General features: G+C 40.4%; 1 protein-coding gene across 3 annotated transcripts in view; it reads left to right on the forward strand.

Moving 5' to 3' along the window:
- The window catches only part of LOC130361911 (bifunctional heparan sulfate N-deacetylase/N-sulfotransferase 3-like), a 361,861-nt gene that overhangs the window by 228,911 nt on the left and 106,923 nt on the right, over positions 1-26,027 (forward strand). For all 3 annotated transcript variants that reach the window (XM_056565591.1, XM_056565600.1, XM_056565609.1), the window contains exon 6: positions 21,452-21,580. In XM_056565591.1, the coding sequence (XP_056421566.1) occupies positions 21,452-21,580 (129 nt within the window). The remainder of the gene's footprint in view (positions 1-21,451; positions 21,581-26,027) is intronic.

Here is a 26,027-nt window from a genome sequence, read left to right on the forward strand (position 1 = left end):
CTCAGTCTGTGAAAAAAGGGGAAATGACATTCTTCAGATATATAAATGAAAAAAGGAAATTAAAACAAGGAACAACTAAATTAAAAACAAAGAAAGGGAGGTATGTAGAAGAGACTAAAGGGCTAGCCGACTGCCTTAATTAATATTTCTGTTCAGTTTTCTCAATTAGGGAGGAAGACTAATGAATCGTTTGATGCATGTGTCTTTACAGAGGAAAAGATTCTACGTTTGCTGTCTAAAGTTAAGACAAATAAGTCACAGGGGTCTGATGTGATACATCCAAAATTATTTAAAGAGCTTAGCGGTGGACAAGCAAAACCGTTAACAGATTTATTTAACCAATCACTGGTAACAGGAGTAGTTCTGGAAGATTGGAAATTAGCAAATGTCATGCCCATTCACAAGAAAGGTAGTAGGGAGAAATCAAGCAACTATAGGCCAGTAAGTCAGACATCAATAGTGGGGAAATTAATGGAAACCTTACTAAAGGATATGCTTGTGGAACATCTATAACCCCATGAATTGCAAGATGAAAAACAACATGGGTTTACTTTTTGATTGGCTGACTAAAATAATAGATGGCGGAGGGGCAGTAGACATCGCATATGTAGATTTTAGTAAGGCTTTTGACACTGCCCCACATAGAAAACGTATCAATGACTACAGTCATTGAGCTTGGACTCCCATATTGTTGAGTGGATTAGGCAGTGGCTGAGTGACAGACAACAGAGGGTTGTAGTCAATGGAGAATATTCAGAGCAAGGTCTTGTTACCAGTGGCGTACCTCAGGGATCTGTACTGGGACCCATTATGTTTAATATCTTCATTAGTGACATTGCAAAAGGTCTCGATAGTAAGGTATGTCTTTTTGATGATGACACAAAGATATGTAACAAGGTTGATGTTCCTGGAGGGATACGCCAAATGGAAAAAGATTTAGAAAAATTAGAAGAATGGTCAGAACTCTGGCAACTGAAATTTTATGTGGATAAGTGCAAGATAATGCACCTGGGGCGTAAAAACCCAAGGGCAGAATATAGAATATCTGACATCGTCCTAACCTCAGTATCTGAAGAGAGGGATTTAGGAGTAATTATTCCAGAAGACTTAAAGGTAGGAAGACAATGTAATAGAGCAGCAGGAAACGCTAGCAGAATGCTTGGGTGTATAGGGAGAGGTATAAGCAGTAGAAAAAGAGAAGTACTCATGCCGCTGTACAGAACACTGGTGAGACCGCACTTGGAGTATTGTGCGCAGTACTGGAGGCCGAATCTCCAGAAGGATATAGATACTGTAGAGAGAGTTCAGAGAAGATGCTAAACTAGTACATGGATTGCAGGATAAAACTTACCAGGATAAAACTTACCAAAAAGGCATTCTAGATAATAACAGGTGGCATCTGATATTGCTGTAGACTCTTAATATAGTTAATGTTCCTGTACACAGTTTTGATGTGTATGAGCAAGAAATGTTACTATAATAACCTTCAGTGCTGTGGTAAACGGAATCCTTCTTATGCTTTCCCAGCAGACCAGTGAGATGAACAGTTTAAATTATACTACCCTATGTCTCTAGTTCAATGAGAGACTGCAACCTACCATACATTGGAACCTATATTCTGATGAAATCTCTGTTGGACAGAGAGAATTGTAAAATGCCATCCAATACATGAGGTTATTAAAACACTTTATAATTAACCGGATCAATTTTAACAATCCCATTAAATTCACAAATTGCTGATTTTACAATCCAGATAGAGATGGTTTAATCAATGAATTAAGGTCCAATATGCAAATGGCACCTAAGACTATAGCGGCCATCAAGACATTCATTACTGGTAAAGTTACCAGCCTTTCCTAAATATATACTGAGAAACATGAGCTCAGAAGAGAATCGTAGAGGCTGCTTTACACTTCTGGAAGGAAGTACAGAACTAAGATTGTGATATAAACCCTGGAAAAGGTGTCATAAATTCTCAAAATGGAGCCCATACAAAGAGACAAGAGAGATAAGGGACTGATGTGATAACATCAATCTCTGTACAACTATAAAGCATGAAATGGAATAGCTGCATTCTAGTATATTACACAACTATTGTTAATAGTGAAAATTAAGAAATTCAGTTGTTGTTAAATAACAAAACATTTTTGTATTTATATTTTTTTTAAATATGTAATCTAATAACTGTATAATTAAATTGACCATATAAGGAATATCAAAAGACTCTGCCTGTACACATGTAGAAAAGGTTTAGGTTAAGCAGTAGCCAGAGGGATTTGCATACTCAATCCTTTGCCCTTTCTGGGCATAGATCAAAGTAGCTCAACACTTTGTGGTATTGTTTGCAATTACTTAAGCAATGGATTTTCAGACATTCTCAAAGAATGGGTTGAATTCTAATAAGGTTGAGTATAAAATATTCCTTTTATAATTTCAGCAAAATACATCTTTTGAAGCCATGCATTTTGCAAGGTTTATCATAAGCTCCGAGATATAGGACAGAAGTGTCGGAAACCAATTTACGGAAAAGCATTTTTAAGACCTTCTATCTTTGAAATCCTAGGTTACCAAATCTTCATTGGAAAAGGCTTTCATTTTGTGCAGCTGCAGAGTTGTGGAGACTAGCTTATAATAAATTCATTATGTAAGGTTTACTGGAAAGATTCCCTTCCTCTACCACTGCCTTCTGTGTCTTTGAAATATAAATGTACTAGTATTTAATCAGCTAGCCCGGAATCAGAACAAATGGCTTGAAGAGAAGCTATCTGATTGATAATAACCTCTCTGCTTCTCACAATGAAAGAAAATGTCTGTTTTGTGAAAACCTTTAAGTTTTAATCACGGCATAACAGTACAAAAGAGGGTTTAGATGAGACCCAATTTCTTTTTTGGTTATGTCCTTTTCTCCAAACTTTTGGATTATGGATTGTCTGCCTTAAATGACCACAAACATGATTGAGTTAGAGCAAATTTTAGATATGATTTTGTACTCCCATTTAAGCTTAACAGGATCACATAGGAGGAGCAGCAAACAAAAACCTGGTTTACTGCCCAGAGCTGCAATGTTTTTTTTTTAACTATATACTGTATAGCATAAACATATGAATGGTATGGGGTGGGATACACACATACTGATCAGTCATAACACTTAAACTCTGACAGTTGAAGTGAATAATATTGATCATCTGTTGCCTGAGATATGTCAGGCAACAGATGAACAGTTTGTTCTCGAAGTGCCCATGAATCGGACATCCTTAAAGGGGTGCTCCACTGGCCAGCATTCGACCCCCGCAGCCACACACTGTTGTTCGGAACTAAATGTTCCCAACGCTGGCCAGTGGAGTACCCCTTTAATGCATGGACGATCCATGGAGGCAGGGATTGGTGTATATAAGAAAATTCAGTGCAAACAAGCCACTAATATGCAAAGTGGTGCACATTTCATTATAAAGCTGATACCTTTATTTCTGAAATAGTTGTTATTCCTTAAGTAATACCATATGACATGACTCTGACTCTTTGAATCACATAGTACACTACAGTGTTTCCTAAGGGCAGTCTTCAAGTACCTTAAACAGGTCATGATTTAAGGATATCCCATAGAGAGAACACATGTGGTGATGTCTGATGCACTGACCATAATTTTATCACCTGTGAGAGACTAAAGAAGTCCTGAAAACATGACCTGTTGGGGTCTTCAGCATGAACCAGAAGTCAATTCTGTATACTTTCCTATGAGATGTTTATTGTGATTTCTAAACGGATACATAGAGAGATAGACGTCTAGTCCAAGTAGAATATGCTGTAAATACGACATGTGTGACCCTACACTAAGAGCTACATATGGAATTCAGACTCTGTATTAGAAAACATCAATACTATATATATTAAGAAATAAATCACAGAATGTTTGTTCTAAAAATAGCACAGGTCCAGACTTACGAAACAGAAAGTCAAGTAAATTTTTCCTAGAATTTTTTTTGAGTGTTTATGGCATTTTTTTTTCTTCATTTTCTTACACTGACACTGACAAAGCAGCTCAGAAAACCTCACAGTAAGTAAAGACTGATTATTTCATGTGTGCAACTGGGAGCAAATTGTCTGCAAATGTCCCATGATGGCGCAACTGAACACAGAGAGGCACACATCAAAAACCAACTAAATACACTAACCTTTAAGTAGACTATTAGTAAATCTGATAGAATGTGAATGCAAAACAGTACTTACATTTTACCTGTATTTTACCGTAGCAGGTCCTGTCGCTCCGGCCGTGATCCTGCCCCCTCGACTTGATTGTTGGCTCAAATCACTGCTCTGCTCCGTCTGCTCAGGGAGATGGGGGTTGGGACCATGGCCATTATATATGGTAAAATCTGTTGTTTGATTCCCTTTAATCAAATGCAGTATTTCTGTCTGTTTGCATATAACGTATAGAAAAGAGCATTCCTGTCATTAAACAGGTTGGTGGCAGTACCTGCACCGTGCGCACCACCAATTTGCCAAGGCTCCATACAGGTATCAGCAGTCAGGTGCCTGATTAATTTAGTATTAGCAGCATCCTCAAGCAAAAGATGCCCGCTTAATTCAGAGGTTGTGTTATTTTGAATGATAATACGGCCATTGTGGGCATGCTGGCTTGTTCTTGGACATCTCATGAGGAGGAAAAATTCTGGCAATATAACATTGAGCCAGGTGTCAGTGTATTCCTCATCATATACAGTTACATGGTGCATTACAAAATGTCCTTCCTAGAGAGTCTTTGCATCCCCCCCAATCTCTGTCTTTGCTTCTTCCCAAGCGGTAAGCAGGAGGATAGCTACGAGGAGTTGTGTGAGGAAATTCTGCCTTTGGAATGTGTTGCAGAGGTGGTGGAGCTGAGACTAGTGGCCAAGCAGAGCCCTAGTGTGACTAGTGGGGGTATGGATGGTGGTGATATTGTAAGGCATCATGGTGCATATTCTGAGGGTAAGCAAGAAGCCCGTGATCAGAAATAAGGTAATGCTGAGAGGAGTGGTGGCAACAATGAGGAGGAGTTTGGTAATGATGATAATCAGCTATGAAGATTGGAGCCGAGGTAGGGTCAAACATCAAGAGTAGGCATGCTGGTATGATCAGCTTAGGAGCAGGTGAAGACAATGCTTCTTCCTATGTAGGCTTGAGAAAAAAAAGCCTTCCAGAGGAGGGGCACAGTCAGGTGGTGGTTTACCTATCTTGTATTTTTTTCAACAGAAAACCTGGCAGAGTGCTGTCACTGCAAATAGAAAATAAGGCATAGCCTGGGTCAGAATTTATTAAATATACTGTAGCTCTACTTTAGTACATGACGCTGAATCACACCCCTGATGTCTGCTGGCTACAGCTACCACTAGTTCCCCACTGCCTGCTGTCTGCTTTCTACTACAGCTACCAGTCCACTGCTGCCTGCTGTCCACTGGATTCTACAACTTTTACCAGTCCTCCACCCTTTCTGCTGCTACTATCAGCCAGGCCTTCACATACACAATCCATGATACCAAAAAATAGGGATATTTTTTTCAGTGTTGCATACAAAAACTATTTCTTCACACCTTGTTACGAATCCTGTTGCAACTCCCAAAAAAGGATAATTTTTGGAACACTTGGGAAAAAAACATTACATCTTCTGATACCTCTGTATATGCATTTTAACACCAGAAGGCATCTGCCAACAACCAGGGATACTTTATGCAGCTTTATTTTGATTTAAAAAAAAATAATGATCAATTTAGCTTTCAAACCAATTTAAACCACTTGAATAAATTTCTAGGTTACCCTGGCTGCATCATACAGAACGTTAGAGCTCATGGACAGTGTTAGACATGAGTTTTGAGGGTTTTTTCATTGCCGGCCTGCTTTAAACTTATTGGCCGCCCAGCAACCAATCTTTTCAAAAGTTCGCTTCACTCTAATCCTCTAATCCTCTATTGAAAAACCCCACAATCTTAGTAAATATAGGCCATAGTGTTTTTGTTTTTAAATGTGGCATAACCCTAAATAAATTTAGTGCAACACTGACAACACTTTTGCACCCATATATCAGTAAGATATAAAAGCAAAAGTACAGAAATACAGTATATACCTGCTCATGCTAGATTCTATAGTGATTTGGTGATGCTCAGTATAAGCAGCAATGATTATTATTTATCACCAATGGTTATAATTATTCATGCTGGCACCTTTAGTTCTACAACTGCAGAGTGACACATGCTGTAATATGCCCCAGATGCTTGGAAAGCGGAACAAATCCCAAAAAAGGGTAAAGTTTATAATAATCTATAACTCAATAAGAAGACCATTCATTTTCTCAGACTGAGCATGACGGGATATTTCTTTGATGCTGCTTTCTCACTGAACTTCAATATTCCAAAGAAAGCATCTCCATTCTACCTCTTTTAAATGCAATGTTCAATGGAACTGCCTATTGACCCACTTCAGTCACACTGGCAGGAATCAAGTAATTCAGCATTAAAGATAAATTCTTTATCAAGAATAAATGTATTTTTATTAAGGGGGGGGGGGGGTTTAATGCATGAACTTCATCACTCTCACCATACCATTGTGTAGAAGCAGGTTTAGAAATGATTTCATAACCAATACATCCACCTTTTGGGCAAACATAAAGCACATGGTAACCCAGGAACAATAGATTATTTTTGCAATTTGGCATTTTCCTGGTTCGTTACCCAAATTTACTTCAAGGGGAATTTTTTTTTAACCTTTTCAACACCAAGGCCCTAGAAAGTGTGAAGGGCCACTGCAAATGTTTAGCTTTTTAAAAGGCCATGTAATCTAACATAATTATTTAAACCAACACAACAGACAAATATTTGCAACCAACTCCCCCCCCCCCACCCCACACACACACACACACTCTCTCTCTTCGTGAATAACTGATAGTAAATTTGTTCATTTTTTTTGTCATCTCAAAGCTATACAAGAAGAACAAAAGTTGCAATTTTTAGCATGCCTTCAGCCATTAGGTGATACAGGTATGTGGGATTTGTATATGTGTGTGCAAACCACCCCTGTAAAAGGATTTTTATTGTAGGCATAAGAGCAGATAGAAATGAGGCTCAGGAGACAAAAACAGTGAAAGGTTAAAAAATGTGTATATGTAACAGAAAGTAGTCACTGATAGTACGAGTTGGTTTACGGGAGCAGATTAAAAAACATGTTTCACAGGATTATTATTATTGATACTATTATTATTTTATAACTTTGCTTTTATTTTTTTTTCATGTATACTTTTCCTTATTTTTCTTTCTTTCTTTTTTTTTTAATCTGGAGAATGTTTGGATGGCATGATTTTTAACCCTTCCAATCCCTTTATACGTAGATCTTTATTTTCACATGATCTGTAGAGATGTAGCGAATTGCTCGCCGGCGAACAGTTCCCCGCGAATTTAGCATGTTCGCGTTCGCCTCACCGGGCGAACATATGTGAAGTTCGATCCGCCCCCTATACTTTAACATTGCGGTAAACTTTGACCCTGTGAGTCAGAGTCAGCAGACACATTACAGCCAATCAGCATCAGTCCCTCCCTTCCAGACCCTCCTACCTCTTGCACGGACGCCATTTTACCCTCATTCGGCAGGCTACAGGCTTAGGAAGTGGAGGGTCAGAGAAGCTGCTCCTGCTGTATAGGGAAAGCAATAGCTAGGTTGCTGCTAGGTGGTGTGTTCAGGGACCAGTTTACTTCTAAAGCACTAGTGTAACATCTGCTTTAAGGACAGCACCCAAAAAAGCTATTCTTAGGGCTCAAATATCAGTCCGTGTGTCTTGCAACAGCTGGAGGCACCCTGGTTGGGAGGGAACCGCTGTTTAAAAGGGGTACTCCAGTATAAAACTTAAGTTCCTTCAAGCAACTAACTACTACAGTATTCAAAGGGCTGAAAGATATCAGTCTGCATGTTTTTCAACAGCTGGAGGCACCCTGGTTGGTGACCACTGCTTAAAAGGGAAACTCCACTGGCAAGCTTTTTTTCTTTAAAGCAACTAACTACTACAGTATTCAAAGGGCTTCAATATATCAGTCCGTGTGTTTTGCAACAGCTGGAGGCACCCTGGTTAGGGAGCACTGCTTAAAAGGGGAACTCTGCTGGCAAGCTTTTTTCTTTAAAGCAACTAACTACTACAGTATTCAAAGGGCTGAAAGATATCAGTCCGTGTGTTTTGCAACAGCTGGAGGCACCCTGGTTGGGGACCACTGCTTAAAAGGGCAACTCCGCTGGCAAGCTTTTTTTCTTTAAAGCAACTAACTACTACAGTATTCAAAGGGCTGAAATATATCAGTCCGTGTGTTTTGCAACCACTGGAGGCACCCTGGTTAGGGAACACTGCTTAAAAGGGGAACTCTGCTGGCAAGCTTTTTTTCTTTAAAGCAACTAACTACTACAGTATTCAAAGGGCTGAAATATATCAGTCCGTGTGTTTTCCAACAGCTGGAGGCACCCTGGTTGGGGAGCACTGCTTAAAAGGGGAACTCTGCTGGCAAGCTTTTTTTCTTTAAAGCAACTAACTACTACAGTATTCAAAGGGCTGAAATATATCAGTCCGTGTGTTTTGCAACAACTGGAGGCACCCTGGTTGGGGACCACTGCTTAAAAGGGGAACTCCGCTGGCAAGCTTTTTTGCTCATTGTCACACTAGTGCAAATCATATTTGGTGTCACAGTTGTGCAAATAAAAAATAAAAAATACCTTTTTTGGCTGTTAAATAAAACCTGTCACTGTCAGTTCACGTCACAGTTGCGAGTTATTTTTTGCCTCCAGGCCAAATTGTGGCACCCTAAAGCAAATCACATTTGGTATGACACTTGTGCAAAAAAAAAAAAAAAACTTTTTTGGCTGTGAAATAAAATCAGTCACTTCACTTCACACTTGGGAGTCTTTTGGCCCTTAGGGCTCATTGTCACACTAGTGCAAATCATCTTTGGGGTGACCAACCATAGTGTAAATTTGAAAAAAAAAAAAACTTTTTTGGCTTTGAAATAAAATCAGTCAGTTCCCTTCACACTTGGGAGTTTTTGGGCCTGCTGGGCTCATTGTCACACTAGTGCAAATCATATGTGGTGTGAGCGTAGTGTAAATTTGAAAAAAAAAATCCTTTTTTTGGGCTGTGAAATAAAATCAGTCAGTTTACTTCACACTTGGGAGTTTGGGGCCTGCTGGGCTCATTGTCACACTAGTGCAAATCATTTTTGGGGTGACCGTAGTGCAAATTTAAAAAAAAAAAAACCTTTTTTTGGCTGTGAAATAAAATCAGTCAGTTCACTTCACACTTGGGAGTTTTTGGGCCTGCTGGGCTCATTGTCACACTAGTGCAAATCATATGTGGTGTGACAGTTGTGTAAATTTAACAAAAAAATAATAATTTTTGACTGTAATAGATTGAATAGCAGTTAGATGTCTGCAAGCGTGCGTGTCGGGCCTACAGTGTCTACTCTACGTTTATGTCTGTCAAGGACATGTTTGAGCGTAAGATGCCAATGTCACAAGGTCACCCCCTAGCCCGGAGTCTGACAGCTAGCCTGTCTGAACTCATAGCCCGCCAGCTTTTAAAAAATTAATTACAAAATTTTGTAAAAAATTTTAAAAAGTTAAATAATTTTTTTCTAAATAGCAAAACATTTTTTTAGCTATTGGGACACGGCAGTGGTAGGTACCCGGCCAAAATTTCTTTGCACAAAAGGCAATCCCCAACCGGTACTCGATTGTGCAACAGGAAGTAATGGCATGTCTGGCACACAGTGTTCGGGCAAGGGTCCATCTGACCACTGATACCTGGTCTGCAAAGCATGGTCAGGGCAGGTATATCACCTACACTGCGCATTGGGTAAACCTGGTGACACTGTGCAGGGTTGCCGTGGTGGATTTTGAATGAAGACTGGCCTCTTGAAGCTGATTGGTCGCTCGCTGCTGGATGGTATGGGGGCGACCAATCAGGAACGTGCCGTACATGGCTGTGTACAGTTACGCTGTCATAGGAAAAAGTCGGTGAGGGGATGTCATCCAAACATGGGCATGGGGATGGTAGGCTTAACTCTGATTGGCTGTTCGGGATGTCGAGTGAACCAATCAGAGAGGGGACATATGAGTCCAGGTTGCAAGTCTTTGCCGCTGGTGGCGGCAGGATGTCTTTCAAATCTTTCAGCCAATCGCTGCTGGGCTGGTCCAGGCGATGACCAATCAGGTTAAAGACGTATAATTCCTCTTTGGTGGATTCCTAGAGGCATCAGCGGCAAATCTTTTTTGAAGAATTCGACCAATCGCTGCTGGGCAGGTCCGGGCGGCGACCAATCAGAGATGAGACGTGTATTCCAAGAGGCATCGGCGGCAAGTCTTTTGTTGAAGAATCCGACCAAGCACGTTCCTAATGTTCGACCGCCTGCTCCAACAACAAAAAGCCGTTAACGAATATTTGTATGACCGGAGTGCTAGGACATTATCTGCGGAGCTGGGAATTTTTTTGCCACGATACTGGACACTCATGCGCAATGCCTGTAGGCTCATGCATCCTTTTGAGGAGGTGGCAAACCTAGTCAGTCGCACCGAAGGCACCATCCGTGACATCATACCATTTGTTTTCCTCCTTGAGCGTGCCCTGCGAAGAGTGCTTGATCAGGCAGTAGATGAGCGTGAAGAGGAAGAGTTGTGGTCACCATCACCATCAAAAACAGCCTTATCAGCATTGCTTGCTGGACCTATGGCAACGCTGGAAGAGGATTGTGAGGAAGAGGAGTCAGGAGGAATGTGGCTTTGAAGAGGGGGGAGAAGGACCAACCACAACAGGCATCCTAGGGTGCTCATTGTCACCTATCTGGTTCCTGTGGTGTTGTAGGTGGCTGGGGGGGAAGAAGATGATATCTTCCCTGACATCACTGAGGACGAGGAACGGGACATGAGTAGCTCGGCATCCAACCTTGACCAATGGGGTCTTTCATGCTGTCGTGCCTGTTGAGGCTGTAAACAAAGAAAAAAGAGAAGGCCCAAGGAGGCGCCTAGTGCATTACCCTAAATATTGAATCAAAACCCCACATAAAGTGGGGACAAGTAGGGGTCCGATGAATGGCCGCTCACCTGGAGCATATATTATATACGCATATAACCTCAGTCTGAGGTAATAGTAAAGGAATCCGTGCAAGCCCGCAGGTCTTCAGAATGGATCCAAAGGGAGATCCTGTTGGTGAACTTGGTAGTGGAAAAAATGACCTTTAACCAGGTGCTCGGGGATCCAAGGAGATCTCACAACCAAGTCATGGAGGGGGATATAAATTCAAGCTTTATTAGTATACAACAACGTGTTTCGGGGTTAGCATACCCCTTCTTCAGATTGACAGATTTGTACAATACAGTGCAACAGAGGGCTTTTTATACACACATACATTGAAAACAAAATGGTGGCAGGGTCACAGGGTCAGGATGGGAGGTACGGCAATAACAATAAAAAATGCAGAGAAACTGGAAACTGGATGTTTAGATCGACTTTTGTACTTCTTACCTATACATGGGGATAACAGTAACTTCAAATGAAAAGAAAAGAATGTACTTTATTAAATAATATAAAGGAGAGGTGTATTACTTAATCCGGTTCCTATACTAAATGGAGGCTTGATGCGCACTCGCTGTGAACATAGCCGTCCGCTCCATGGCATGTAAACAGTGGCCGCATGTCTCCGCTCTGTTTGTAAACAGAGCGGAGGTGCGGAGTGTAGGTTACCAGGGACGCGTCGCTAAGGAGCGGGTCCCTGGAGATATTGTGTTGCAGAGTGAGCGCACGGCTTAGTGCTGCTCTGTGTGTGTCAGATAGAAAAGAACTCTCGATATACAGTTCTTTTCTATCTGACACACACAGAGCAGCACTAAGCCGTGCGCTCACTCTGTAACACAATATCTCCAGGGACCCGCTCCTTAGCGACACGTCCCTGGTAACCTACACTCCGCACCTCCGCTCTGTTTACAAACAGAGCGGAGACATGCGGCCACTGTTTACATGCCTTGGAGCGGACGGCTATGTTCACAGCGAGTGCGCATCAAGCCTCCATTTAGTATATGAACCGGATTAAGTAATACACCTCTCCTTTATATTATTTAATAAAGTACATTCTTTTCTTTTCATTTGAAGTTACTGTTATCCCCATGTATAGGTAAGAAGTACAAAATTCGATCTAAACATCAAGTTTCCAGTTTCTCTGCATTTTTTATTGTTATTGCCGGACCTCCCATCCTGACCCTGTGACCCTGCCACCATTTTGTTTTCAATCAATGTGTGTATAAAAAGCCCTCTGTTGCACTGTATTGTACAAATCTGTCAATCTGAAGAAGGGGTATGCTAACCCCGAATTGTGTTGTTGTATACTAATAAAGCTTGAATTTATATCCACCTCCATGACTTGGTTGTGAGATCTCCTTGGATCCCCGAAAAGGATTTATTTGTGTTTTTCACCGTCCTGCATTATAGAGTCTTCTGGACTTTATGATAATTTAAACTTGAATTTTCAAGAGTACTAACCATTACACAAAGGAACGCTTGTTGCGTGTGATTTTTTAACTTAAATTTTCAAAAGTAAAATACAGAGAGGGAAGAACTATGTTTCTTTATTTGATGAAAAATGTTATTTAGAAAATAATTTATTTGTGTTTCTCCATCCTGCATTATAGAGTCTTCTGGACTCTTGGCTATGCGCTTGTTCTTATTTTTCAGCCATGTGTACATGCCTAATTTTTCTGATCTCTGGTGCTGCACCTTTTCTGCTGCTGCAATTTTTCTGGCCGCTGCTACAGCAGCGGCTTCAACAATACCAGCTTTTTGAGCCATGTGTGCATGCCTAATTTTTCTGGTACTCTCTGCTGACATCTCTGTCCATTTTAGCAACCGTAGATATTAGATGTATGCTAAGGGTAGCATGGTGGCTCAGAGGTTAGCACTGCTGCCTTGCAGCGCTGGGGCCATGTGCTGCCTAAAGGGGGGCTCTAACTATGTGCTGCCTAAAGGGGATCTATGTGATGCCTAAAGGGGGGATCTAACTATGTGATGCCTAAAGGGGGGCTCTATGTGCTGCACGTTATTCCAAAGAATTTAGGAATAATAGGTGATTTATGCCCTTTATGGATTAAAACCAGACTCTGCATCAACTATGTAATTTTCCAAGTTTTGCCATGGATCCCCCTCCAGCACGCCACAGGTATAAGTCCCCTTGAAACAACTTTTAAATCACTATTGTGGCCAGAAAGAGTCCCTGTGGGTTTTAAAATTTGCCTACCCATTGAAGTCAATGGCAGTTCGCCAGCTTCGCGAACATTTGCGGAAGTTCGCGTTCGCAGTTCGCAAACCGAAAATTTTATGTTCGCGACATCACTAATGATCTGATTTTAAAAAGGGCCATACATATTTCCATTCCATCTGCACAAAGCATGGAACCTAAATATGGGCAATGCAGACAATTATTTTAGGACATCTGAAAGTCATAGAGAGGCCGGTTGGATCAGGACCTTCTTTTGTGAGCCAGACTGCATAGCTGTTTATCATATAAACCTTTAAAGGACCCAGTATAACCCAGTATTTTCACCCAAAAAAGTGTACTGGATTAGACTGACTTGTAAGGAGTTGCATATTAAAGGAGTACTTACTTCTATTTAAAAATGTTAATCCTTCCAGTACTTATCAGCTGCTATTTGCTCCACAGGAAGTTCTTTTCTTTTTGGATATCCTTTCTGTCTGGCCACAATGCTCTCTGCTGACACCTCTGTCCATTTTAGGAACTGTCCAGAGTAGGAGAAAATCTCCATGGCAAATATTACTCTGGACAGTTCCCAAAATGGACAGAGGTGTCAGCAGAGAGCACTGTGGTCAGACAGAAAGAAAGTCCAAAAGAAAAGAACTTCCTGTGGAGCAAATAGCAGCTTACAAATACTGGAAGGAATAAGATTTTTAAATAGAAGTAATTTACCAATCGGTTTAACTTTTTGGCACAGGTTGATTTAAAATATATATATATATTTCCCAGCCGATTAACCTTTTAGGCCTTTGACAAGATGGTATAATCAGTAAAAAAAAAAAAAAAAATTATACAACCCCTTTGTCTTACTTGCAATGTCCAACGCTCTGGCCAGACACGCTGACTGGGATTCGCATCGCGGGACACGCCCCCATGCGAATCCCAGCCCGTCACTCACCTCTGCCCTCTGCTGCCCTGTCCATCTTCCCTCAGTGCCAGAACACTTGCCCCCACCTCCTAGGGTGCGCACATGCCAGAGCTCTCTGATTTTAAGGGCCAGTGCGCCCGTAATTATTGTTTCCACCTGCACCTCACTTATAAGTTTCTGCACCTTCCTTCACTTCCACACAGATCTTTGTTAGCCTTGCGAATAGAGAAAGCTTATTCTGTGTTTGTTCTGCCGTGTCCAGACCCTCTGATCTGTGTCCTAACCCTTCTCCAGTGCCACCTGCCAATTGACCTCCTGCTACGTTTTCTGGCCACGCACCTCTGCCGCCAGCCCTGACCTCCTGCTATCCAGACCACATCTTGGCAAATCCCTCCTGTGCCTCGCGTCACCTCAGCAGCCTGTGTGGTCGAGTCGTGCCAGAGGTAGCGACCTGGGTGCCGCCTGCCGCAAGGCCATCCCGCTCCTTAGACACCTTAGACTCTGCTTCCTGGCACGGCCTGCATCATCTGCCACACAGGTCCAGCTGATCCACTACCTCTCTGTGTGTCCTGCCTACTGCCGTGAGTCTTGCATTACTCAGGCAATCATAGCAAGTCCAGGCCAGAAACAGAAGGCTAGAGGCTAGAAAAGTCTCCCATCTTGAGACCTAAATGGAGATCTCCTTACTTCCAAAGTTGCACAAATTAGTTCTACCTAGGAGATGCGCCAAAGAAAACCCCACACAATCATGAGAAAATTGCCTACTTGAGAAGTCGGGAAAAAAGTAACTTCAACAAATTTAATATAGAGCTACTGAGGAAACGAGATGTCATTCCATATGCAGTTAGTAGCAAAAATAAAATTGAATGGTCCCATTATAGGTTTGCTGTGGTATGTGTCAGAAAACTGTTCTGCTGGTAAACATAACCTTACATGGTGAGCTTCTAGAGGAATTGTCCTCACCGCATACATAATACATAAATGGTCAGAGTTTTAAGGAAACCAGCCATTGAAAAGGATATGTGTAAGAGTGCATTTGCATCACAATTTTGTTATACTGTTTAGAATTTTTTTTTAACATATATCTCAAAAACAGTTACAAAACAGTTAAAATAATGTTAAAAACTGTAAAAACAATGTTATAGAAACAGTATACACTTTTTATAAATGACACAAAACTCTTTTTAGACAAAAAAAAATACAGGACACAAAACTATGGTGGACTACGTTTTTTTGCACTGGAAAAAAAAACACAGAAAAAAGGAAAAGTACACAAACTTACACGACCGGATACATCTTTTTGTGTAAGTTTTTATATGGGTGGTCAATGAATACAGCGAACAATACGGTTGTTTCCAAAAAACGGTTGTTGAAAAATATTGTTTCCAAATACAAAACCGTATACGGCAACCATATAGCAGAAACATGATGTCAATGCACCTAACAATGATAATATTGTACAGTAATATATAAACATCTTTGCATCTGCAAGACAATAATCCAATACACAAATTAAAAACATACAAAATTGATGTTTTACACCTAGATATAGATCTTTTTCAGTGTTTTGACCTAGAATAATGTGATTCATAAAACATTAAATTGCCATTTTCTTCAGGACAGCACTTGAGGTTCCTCCTCAAAACATCAATATTGCCTATCAAAGTTATTATTTATATGTTGTACTTCTCAGGACACTATGAGATACTGTAGTATGATAGAAGGAGAACATTAAGGAGGTGGAGAACATGAAGGAAAATGTTGGGAATTTCACATATAAATAAATATAACAAATATATATATATATATATATATATATATATAAAGGAAAAACAAAGAAGAAGCACCGTGATACAGGATTCTAGATCTAGATCTAGATCTTCTTTGAGGATATATATATATATATATATATATATATATATATACATATATATAGTGATGACTCGCTCAGACAGGTGCAGTTGCAGTATAGAGGCACGGAAACAGGACATTTCTAATAAAAGTTCAGTATTTTATTCACACTTGGCAAACAGCAAACAGACTTAAATGCAGATCAAAGAAAAATTTACAAAAGTCCACCTGCATTCCTTAGGTGTTTGTTCACACCTGAGTCCATGCCATGTGGCATCAAGCAAGTCTTTTCCAAGCCTCCAGGCACTCTGTTCACCAGCTTCCACACTCCACAAGGAAGATGTCAAAACTCAGCTCTCTGGCAGTGTGAGCTGCAACATGTAAATTCCCCTCAGCTGGTGGCACAGCCTGCCTTTAAGGCCAACAAAAGGCCGCCTGGATTGTGGGGGATGGCTCCCACCCAACAGTTGACCATTCCCAGTAGGAGCCGTCCCGTATTTGCTTTCCAGCCATGCAACAGTGTCAGTCTGCATCGCAGCACAGACACTGGACAATTGTTGGCCAGGAGCCTTGGTGACACATACCAACCATCAACCACAATGCTTTTCATCTTCTCACAATATATATTTTTTTTTATTCATCGGATGCCAGAGAACTATGCAGTTCTTTTATTCATTTTCTAAAACATTAAAACCAAAAAATATGCTGCAAAAACTTGCTACCAGTGGTATCTGGTAGCAAAATTGTCGCAGCAGATCCCCTCTATTAGGCTAAGTTTCCACTTGTTTTTTTTTCTGACAGTTTTTGGAGTCCTGCCACTGCAGTTTTTGAGCCAAAGTCAGAAGTGGATCCATAAGAGAGGAGAAGTGTAAGTCCTTCCTTTTAACGTTCATTTTATTGAACAGTAACAGAAACAACAAGAATTGGTTTAGGCATACAATTCATGTCCAGGTACATGGTTTATATTTGGGAGTGAACATTGGACAATAACAGCAATTACCGTAAGTACGAATTGCAAAAACAGGAAGAACTTGTGGTCTAACATAAGGAGCCAGGACAGGACGTCCACAGGTTGGATATCCAGACATTGAGATGTTGGTCTTAATTTCTTGATCTTCAATAAGCGTTACGGTTATGTTAATAGAGCCTGCATGGGTAGAAGCCTGTTCGAATAGAGCTCTGGAGAAGGTAAGGAGTTTGGAGACCAAAGTTTTCAGTTTCACTTGCTGCACCTCAGTCTTTATTTCAGCCAACTCCTGCATCACAGGTTTACCTGCTCTTTTCATAAAAGCCTAGAGGAAGAAAATATTGACAGTTTAAGAATGTGCACTGTATGCTGTGCTTTAGTGACCAGTGTTTCATTTTAGACGCCGCAATCAACTTTGATTGTAGCGTCTAAGGGGTTAATGTCGGGCATCGGCTCGATCGGCGTTGCCCAGCATTAGCCATAGGTCCTTGCTGCTGGTAGCAACTTGGACCCACTGGGTTTAACCCGTTCTCCTCTGGTGAGAATGGTTTAAACCCCGTTAACGAGATCAGGGCGTACAGGACTCGGGATTCAGAGCATACCTGTATGCCCTGCGTCCTTAACAGGTTAAAACTGCAATGTGTAAGGCTATGTTCACACAGTTTATTTACGCTTATTTTTTTACCAAATTATCATGCTCTTTCTAAGTTTATGGGAAAGTGATTGTCTGCATGAAAAAAGCCACATTTTTTTATTTGTAAAATTAAGTGGTAAAAAAAAGGGAAGATTTCGTGAGAGATGTTGTTTTAGCAGTTGCCAATTTCTCTGCTACTGTCAGGATGAACATAATAACATGTTTTTCTTCTTGTGAAAACCCCTATAATTTCCAAATAAAAACAGCGTTACCCATGTAACACTGGATTTGCTTGTATACAATTTACTGTGGCTGCCAAATGCTCAGCTGACCTCTCAGTCTGAGAACATTAAGGCTCTAGACTACAAAAATCTTCAGTTTATAGACAAGAATTTCTCAAACATCTAAGCACAAAAATGATGAAGATAAGTTACAGTGGGGATCAAAAGTTTGGGCACCCCAGGTAAAAATTTGTATTAATGTGTATAAAGAAGCCAAGGAAAAGGCATCAAATTACAAATTAGACATTCTTATAATATGTCAACAAAAGTTAGATTTTATTTCCATCATTTACACTTTCAAAATAACAGAAAACAAAAAAATGACGTCTGTACGCTTTTTGTAGCCAGCCAAGAGTCTTTCAATTCTTGTTTGAGGTATCTTTGCCCATTCTTCCTTACAAAAGTCTTCCAGTTCTTTGAGATTTCTGGGCTGTCTGTCACGCACTGCTCTTTTAAGGTCTATCCATAGATTTTCAAGTATGTTGAGGTCAGGAGATTGTGAAGGCCATGGCAAAACCTTCAGTTTACCCCTCTTGATGTAATCCCCCATGGATTTCGAGGTGTGTTTAGGATCATTATCCATTTGTAGAAGCCATCCTCTCTTTAACTTCAGCTTTTTCACAGATGGCATCAAGTTAGCATCCAAAATGTGCTGAAATTTTATTGAATCCATTTTTTCTTCTACTCGTGAGATGCTCCCTGTGCCACTAGCTGCAATACAACCCCAAAGCATGATTGATCCACCCCCATGCTTAACAGTTGGACAGAGGTTCTTTTCATTAAATTCTGTTCCTCTTCTTCTCCAAACATACCTTTGCTCATTCTGGCCAAAAAGTTAAATTTTAACCTCATCTGTCCACAGAACTTGTTTCCAAAATGCATCAGGCTTGTCTATATGTTCATTTGCAAAGTTCAAACGCTGATTTTTGTGGTGAGGACGTAGAAGAGGTTTTCTTCTGATGACTCTTCCGTGAAGACCATATTTGTACAAGTATCTCTTTATAGTGGAATAGTCCAGTGTCTGCCAGATCTTTCTGGAGGGATTGTGCAGTCAAACGTGGGTTTTGCATTGTTTTTCTCACAATCCTGCAAGCTGTTCTGTCTGACATTTTAAAAAGATAAACAGCTGTCACGCCCCTTCCCATAGGCTTGCATTTAGGGGTGGAGCATAACGTCACCCGGGGGCGGAGGCGTGGATTTAGAATTTTTTTCTCACAATTCTGCAAGCTATTCTGTCTGATATTTTAAAAAGATAAACAGCTGTCACGCCCTCTACCATAGGCTTGCATTTAGGGGCGGAGCGTGACGTTACACGGGGGCGGAGGCATGACGTCACACGCCGCCTGCCCCGTAGACGCCTGCGATCAGGCATCTTATCCCCTATCCATTGGATAGAGGGTAAGATGTCTAAGCGCCGGAGTACTCCTTTAAGGTTTAATTACTCCTGCATTACATACAGTAGCTCTAGAGATAGGGGATTAACCTGCCTATTGGCCCCCTTATTCTTACTTTTTAATTACATAGTTAATACATTCAGCCAGATTTATCTCTCCCTGTTGTGTGAATAGTGGCATGTGTTTTGTTTTTGTTGTTGTTTTTTTTTTTTTTTTTTTTTTTGCTTTTTTTCTGCAAGCGACTGTGCCTTATTTATCAAATAGGCCTAGAAGCATTGATAAGCACTGATCTCTTTCCACAGGTTACATAGAGAAAAAGGTGACTCTAAGGAATTTAACTACCTATATGTGCAGTACTGTATTTTGGAAAATGTGCCAAACAATAATAAATGTTAAACAATTGTTAAAAATGTTCCTAATCTTTTTGTAAAAAAAAAAATAAAATAAAGTGATCATAATGTATATGTTGGGATATTGTTAAAGTAAATAAATATTTTGCACCCAAAAAATTATGATTAAGACATTTTATTATAAAAACAAATACACAATGCCTACATTGTGTTTTAATGATATTGGTTAAGGTAGATTGTCAGTGTAATTCTCCTGTTTTCACCCTAAAGGACTGCTTGAGTAAAAGTCATGTGAGATGTTCATTTTTGTAAGCAAGGTCTATTTGGTGGTATAGGTTAGTAGTGTTTTAAGGTACTATTTGAAAAACGTTAAATAAAAAATGATTTTAAGAAACATAGAAAATATAGGAAACATAGCCTTTCGCTCTCATACTGTAATCACTAAATTGTATTACAATTCATCAACTTCTTCTCTGGGCATTATTTTTATGTCAATGAGGTTGAAAGATAATATTTAAAGTGTATATTTACTAATACTGAGTTTTAAGCATTCCAATGTGCAATTCTAGTGTAACATTCACTATATTATCTATCATTGTGCTCTTCAGTTTAGGAAGAGAAAAAAAAGTTGTGTGGCTGTGAGAAAACTTTCTGTAAACCGCAAGAATCTGTTTGGGGTACTGTGAGTTTATTTGCAAAACTGTCTTTGTGCATTGAACTTAATAAAAAAAAATACACTGACTGTAACAAGAGTGTAAGGGTTACATTTTGCTAAGTTCCCACTGCATAAACTAATCTTTTCAGTGATTTATGGTTTGAGGTCGTGCTGGGTTCTGGTGTCAGCGTACTTTTGCATGATTCCACCCTGACAAGAAGTTGTGTAGTTCTTTCATTGTTAGTGTGGTATTGTCTCCAGTCCCCTGGCTCTTCCCTCAACCCCAAGATGTTTACAGCATGCTGCCTAATGTAAATATTGCCACAGACAAAGGAGCAGACAGGCAATGAATTCAGCAGGTACAGCAAAATCAGCAATAATATGATGTGAAATGAGATGTTCTCAAACAGCCTTGGGTAGCAAAGAAGAAGGATTACATGGGGAAGGTAGTAGGTAGGTTGGGTTGGCTGTGATGTAGGGCTGAGGAAGCAATACATTTTGGAAATTGTAATGCAGAGTAGAAAATACAGGACTAAAACAACCAAGATAAATGGACATTGGTGATTTCAACACTCAGCAGATAGATGAGCAATGTTATATGCTTCCACCTTATATCAGAGTACCCCTTTAAGATTTATAGTACATTAAATTGTATATTACATGGTTCCATTAAAATATAAATTGTCCCTCAAAAAGCAAGCCCCCATATAGCTATGTTAATGGGAAAAAAAAGTATGGCTCTTGGAAAGTGAGCATGAGAAAAACAAAAATTGTGTCAGGAGAGGTTAATGCTATGGTGACTCTTTTTAAGGGGAGGAGAAAGGAATGGGTAATTTATTTTCCTACAGCATTTACCTTATTGGTAATTTACATACATGTATATTCGTAACATTAGGTGCCATAGTCACAGTAGATAATAGCATCCAGGGGCTAAAGTTTATCAGTATGGCCTTTGATGTTGGCCTTTGCAGTGATACATTTTAACAATACTTTGTAAAACATGGGAATTTATTTTAGCTTTGTTTACTATAAAGAGTTGTTTTTCTTGTTATCTTCAGTTCAGTGAAAGCTGTTGAAGTTTAAACAGTTATATTTATATATTATATAATATTGACAATATGTTTTTTTTTATTTTTTTATCATGGCTTCTCATTAGGTTCTTCCTCGGCAAACCTGTGGTCTGTTCACACATACTATTTTTTATAAGGAATACCCTGGAGGTCCAGTTGAGCTTGACAGGAGCATACAAGGAGGGGAACTTTTTTTTACACTTGTCCTCAATCCGGTAAGTATATATACTTTATGAGTCATGACCAATTACATTTTAGTTAATAGGCAGAATTATTCTATATATTATACTACACAATACACCATACTACACTAAAATGTACTATACAGTAATTGTTATATTAATTCATAGAAATTTTTATTTTAGTTTACATTTAGAATCCATATACGGTTCATCAACTTTTTACAGGTACGTTCACACATACAGGATCTGCTGCATATTTTTGCTGCATATTTTCTGCAGCTGATTTTGCTACCTATTGAAGATAAGGAGTAGCAAAATCGGCTTCACAAAAGATGCAGCAAAAATATGTAGCAGATCCTGACCGCATGAACTAAGGCTGCACGATATGGGAAAAATGTGCGATTGCTATTTTGGGCCTAAATATTGCGATTGCGATATGCGATATAATTTTAAAAAATGGTGAAATCCCCCCCATTTAATGTCCAATCGCCTCCATTTCCCATTTATCGACCCATTTTATGCCCACTGCCTGTTTCACATCTCCCTTTTGTCACATTCTCCTCCCCGTCACATTCTCCTCCCGTCACATCCCCCTCCCTTGTCACACACCCCTTTTCACCCCCCCTTGTCACCCCCCCCCTAGTCACACATTCCCTTTGTCACATTCTCCTCCCCCTTGTCACACCCCCGTCACATTCTCCCCCCCCTGTCACATTCTCCTCCCCTGTCACAGTTCCCCCTTGTCACATTCTCCCCCCCTTGTCACATTCTCCCCCTTTTGTCACATTCTCCTCCCCCTTGTCCCATTCTCCTCCCTTGTCACATTTCCCCCTCTTGTCACATTCCCCCCTGTCACATTCCCCCCTGTCACATTCCCCCCCTTTGTCACATTCCCCCCCCTTGTCACATTTCCCCCCTTGTCACATTCCCCCCCTTGTCACATCCCCCCTTCTCACATTCCCCCCCCTTGTCACATCCCCCCTTCTCACATTCCCCCCCCTTGTCACATTCCCCGCCTTGTCACATTCCCCCCCCTTGTCACATTCCCCCCCTTTGTTGCATTTCCCCCCCCTTGTTACATCCCCCCTTGTCACATTCCCCCCCTTCTGTCACATCCCCCCCCTGTCACATTCCCCTCCCCCACCCCCTCCTGTCACTTTCTAGTATTCTTGTACTGCAGCAATACACTGGGTTTCCCGGGCTGTTTTCCCTTCAGCTGTTGTGAAACTACTACTCACAGCATGCCCGGACAGCCTTTGCCAGTCCGGGCATGCTAAGAGTTGTAGTTTTGCAACAACTGGAGGCACCCTGGTTGGGAAACACTGACTTTTAGTATTTAAATTAGTTTTTACCTGCTCTGGACGGCCCCCGCCACGGGAGCCAGCCCAAGCAGATAATCCCAGGTTTTCCCGGGGGGCGGTATCGCCATATCGCAAAAAGCAAAAATTGCGATTCGATTGCTTTTGCGATATATTGTGCAGCACTAGTATGAACATAACCTATGTACATTTTTTTTGCCTTACTTATTGTATCATGGTTCTAAATTAAAGCATGGGACTTGGTCGAGAGTTGTACTTACAATTCTGTAAGTTTAGAAGGTGAAATTTCCCATTATACAGAGTTAGTTCTTGTTACTTGTTAACTGTGACATTTCTTTACTACACCAGGCATTTGGTGATATCGGAAAACATTTTTTATCCCCTTAGATAATAAGGGCTCAGCTAAATTGTCATATCTGTCAAAAAAGTTAGCTATGGTATGGGCTGTCCCTTCCTCAGGGGACTTTACATCATTTTGTATTCTTATCTTGCATAGCTGTAAAGCACCAGATTGTGTGTTCAGTGTATTCTATAATGTTGTAAGTTTGTATGTTGTAAGTTTGTACATTTCCCATATATCTAAAACTCATTCTTTAATGATTCTTTATTAATTCCTCACACAAAGAAGAAACAAACAGATTAAAAATTCAGTGTTATTCACTCCATTAGAAATGATTGCGTATTAATATGGTGCCTGTCAGGTCACCCAACACTGTTAGCTACAGTCTCCGCACGAACCTGCAGTGCCTGCTGTCCTCATGAAAAAGCTGCATGTTGCAGCGAAACATGTCGAGGGGGGCTAAGATTTGAATAGATTTTAAGCACAGTGTTGACTCCCTATCCGCATAGCACACTGCAGGTGCGTGCAGAGACTACAGCTGACAGTGTTGGGTGACCTGACTGACACCATATTAATTCGCAATCACTTATACTGGAGTGATTAACACTGGATTTTTAATCTGTTTGTTTCTTCTTTGTGTAATTAATTAATAAACAATTATTAAAGAAATAGTTTTAGATATCTGGGAAATAGGGTATTTTTGAATCGCCTCTGGTGATCTATAAGTTCATATTGTTAATTTTACCTGCCATATATTGGTCTTTAGTGTAATTGACAAAACACAATGTGGGAACATACCCTTATTTTAATTTGGTGAGAGCCTTACATTTTAGGGCACTGTCACTTCCCAAAACTTTTGACATTTCGTAGAGACATATTAAAAGTTTTGATCGGTTGGGGGTTTGAATATTCAGAACGAACTGGAAGAAGTATGCACTAAGCCTGGTCTCTCCATGCTCTTTCCTCGCATGTCTCCTGTTGTGCGCATAGACTGGGAAGAAGCAGTGCTTGGCCACAAGCTTCTACCTGATTATTTTAGGGATCAACAGGGGTTTGAACACCTAGAGCCCCACCAATAAGAACCAGTGGCAGATGCACTTTATGTCCAGTGCCTTAAACATACCATTCCAGTGCACATAGGATATATCTTACATACAGTATGTTGCTGGTTATTCATTATCTCACTTCAGCAAATGATGGCATACCATAATAATATTTTACCATTCTGCCTAACCCATGGAATCACACAGACAATACCCAATCACTAGAACAAAAAGTAATTTTGCCATTTTCTTTTCACATTGTCACTGCCAGTACTTATTCTAACTTAAGCCCTTTACTTGCTAAAGTGAGAAGAGTTACCCTACAATTGCAGTAAATGTAAGTGCTGCAGGTTAAATAGGTATATGGTAAAGTAATAAAAGAAAGTAATGCACAAACTTTTTGGTATATAGTACAATAAACATATAACATCATAATGAAAGTTTGAATTCGGGTAGAAAAACAGACATGGTGCACATCTACAATCTTGTATAATGATCTGATTGCTTCTCAGCATAATAACAAAAACTAACAGGTTGTTAGTATACATTTTTGATCAAAAAGTACAAGCCCACTTGCCACGTCAAGGCCACCTATCCAGAGTGGGTCCCTAACGTCCCTAGCATAAAATGGCGCAGCACCGGGCGGCGACCACCACCGCCGCGACACCAATGCCCACACGAGGGAACGACCCACCGGCAGAGCGGCCCCAATGCCACTCAAACCAGTCTATGGGCCGCACCCCCCCGCAGACACGGCGCCACGGCAGCAACGGACGCCGCACGGCACCACACCAGTGTGAACAAGGTGTAATGGCTCACTTACCATGCACTCCCAGTCACACTGGGAGGCTGCTAGGAAAGAAATGGCCCATGTATAGCTAACTACTACTTATATAGGGTTGGGCTGAGGGGGTGGGGAAGAGTGCAGCACATGTTCAAACAAAAAAAAAAAAAAAGGAGGGGATAGAGATCAAAAAGTACAAGCCCACTCGCCACGTCAAGGCCACCTATCCAGAGTGGGTCCCTAACGTCCCTAGCATAAAATGGCGCAGCACCGGGCGGCGACCACCACCGCCGCGACACTAATGCCCACCAAAACTAACAACCTGTTGGTTTTTAATATTATGCTGAGAAGCAATCAGATCATTATACAAGATTGTAGATGTGCACCATGTCTGTTTTTCTACCCGAAATCATAATGAAAGTTGCCCACATGTTTTATAAAATTTAATACGCAAGCATTACATAAATCATTTGGAGCGTCTTTGGGATGCTCCAAAACTAAGACTTTGTCCTCCACATTGACTCATCAGGTTGCATCAATGAATACATTATCGGTGGGCCCATTATACATTGATGGCTTTCATTTTCTTTTATTCTAACAAAGATTAATTGGCATTCAATGGAATGAATTCATTAGAATTTTAAGTCAAAAGGGGAAGTGCATCTGAGCACAGATATAGATGTAAAGCTTAGAAACTCTTTTGGGCAAAAGGATTTTCAAATGGACTTAAGCGTGGAAAGCTTGCTCAGTGAATATACAATGGGAATATATTAATGAAATGGTTTCTGTGGAGGTGAAAGGGTTTTTGAGGTTGTGATGGTAAAAAGTTCAGTTTATTACAACAGGCTAAAAAAGTATTACGCGGTTTGTAGAAAACATCCTTCTTTCCTGATGATTTTACATTCCATAAAAGTAGTTATTTGTGAGCTTTTACTACTTAACCCTTAGAAAAGCTCCATAAATTTCAGCACCAAGATGTAGTAAAGGCAAGTTT

The sequence above is a fragment of the Hyla sarda genome, chromosome 1 (genome assembly GCF_029499605.1).
Source record: "Hyla sarda isolate aHylSar1 chromosome 1, aHylSar1.hap1, whole genome shotgun sequence".
NCBI classification, from domain to species: domain Eukaryota; kingdom Metazoa; phylum Chordata; class Amphibia; order Anura; family Hylidae; genus Hyla; species Hyla sarda.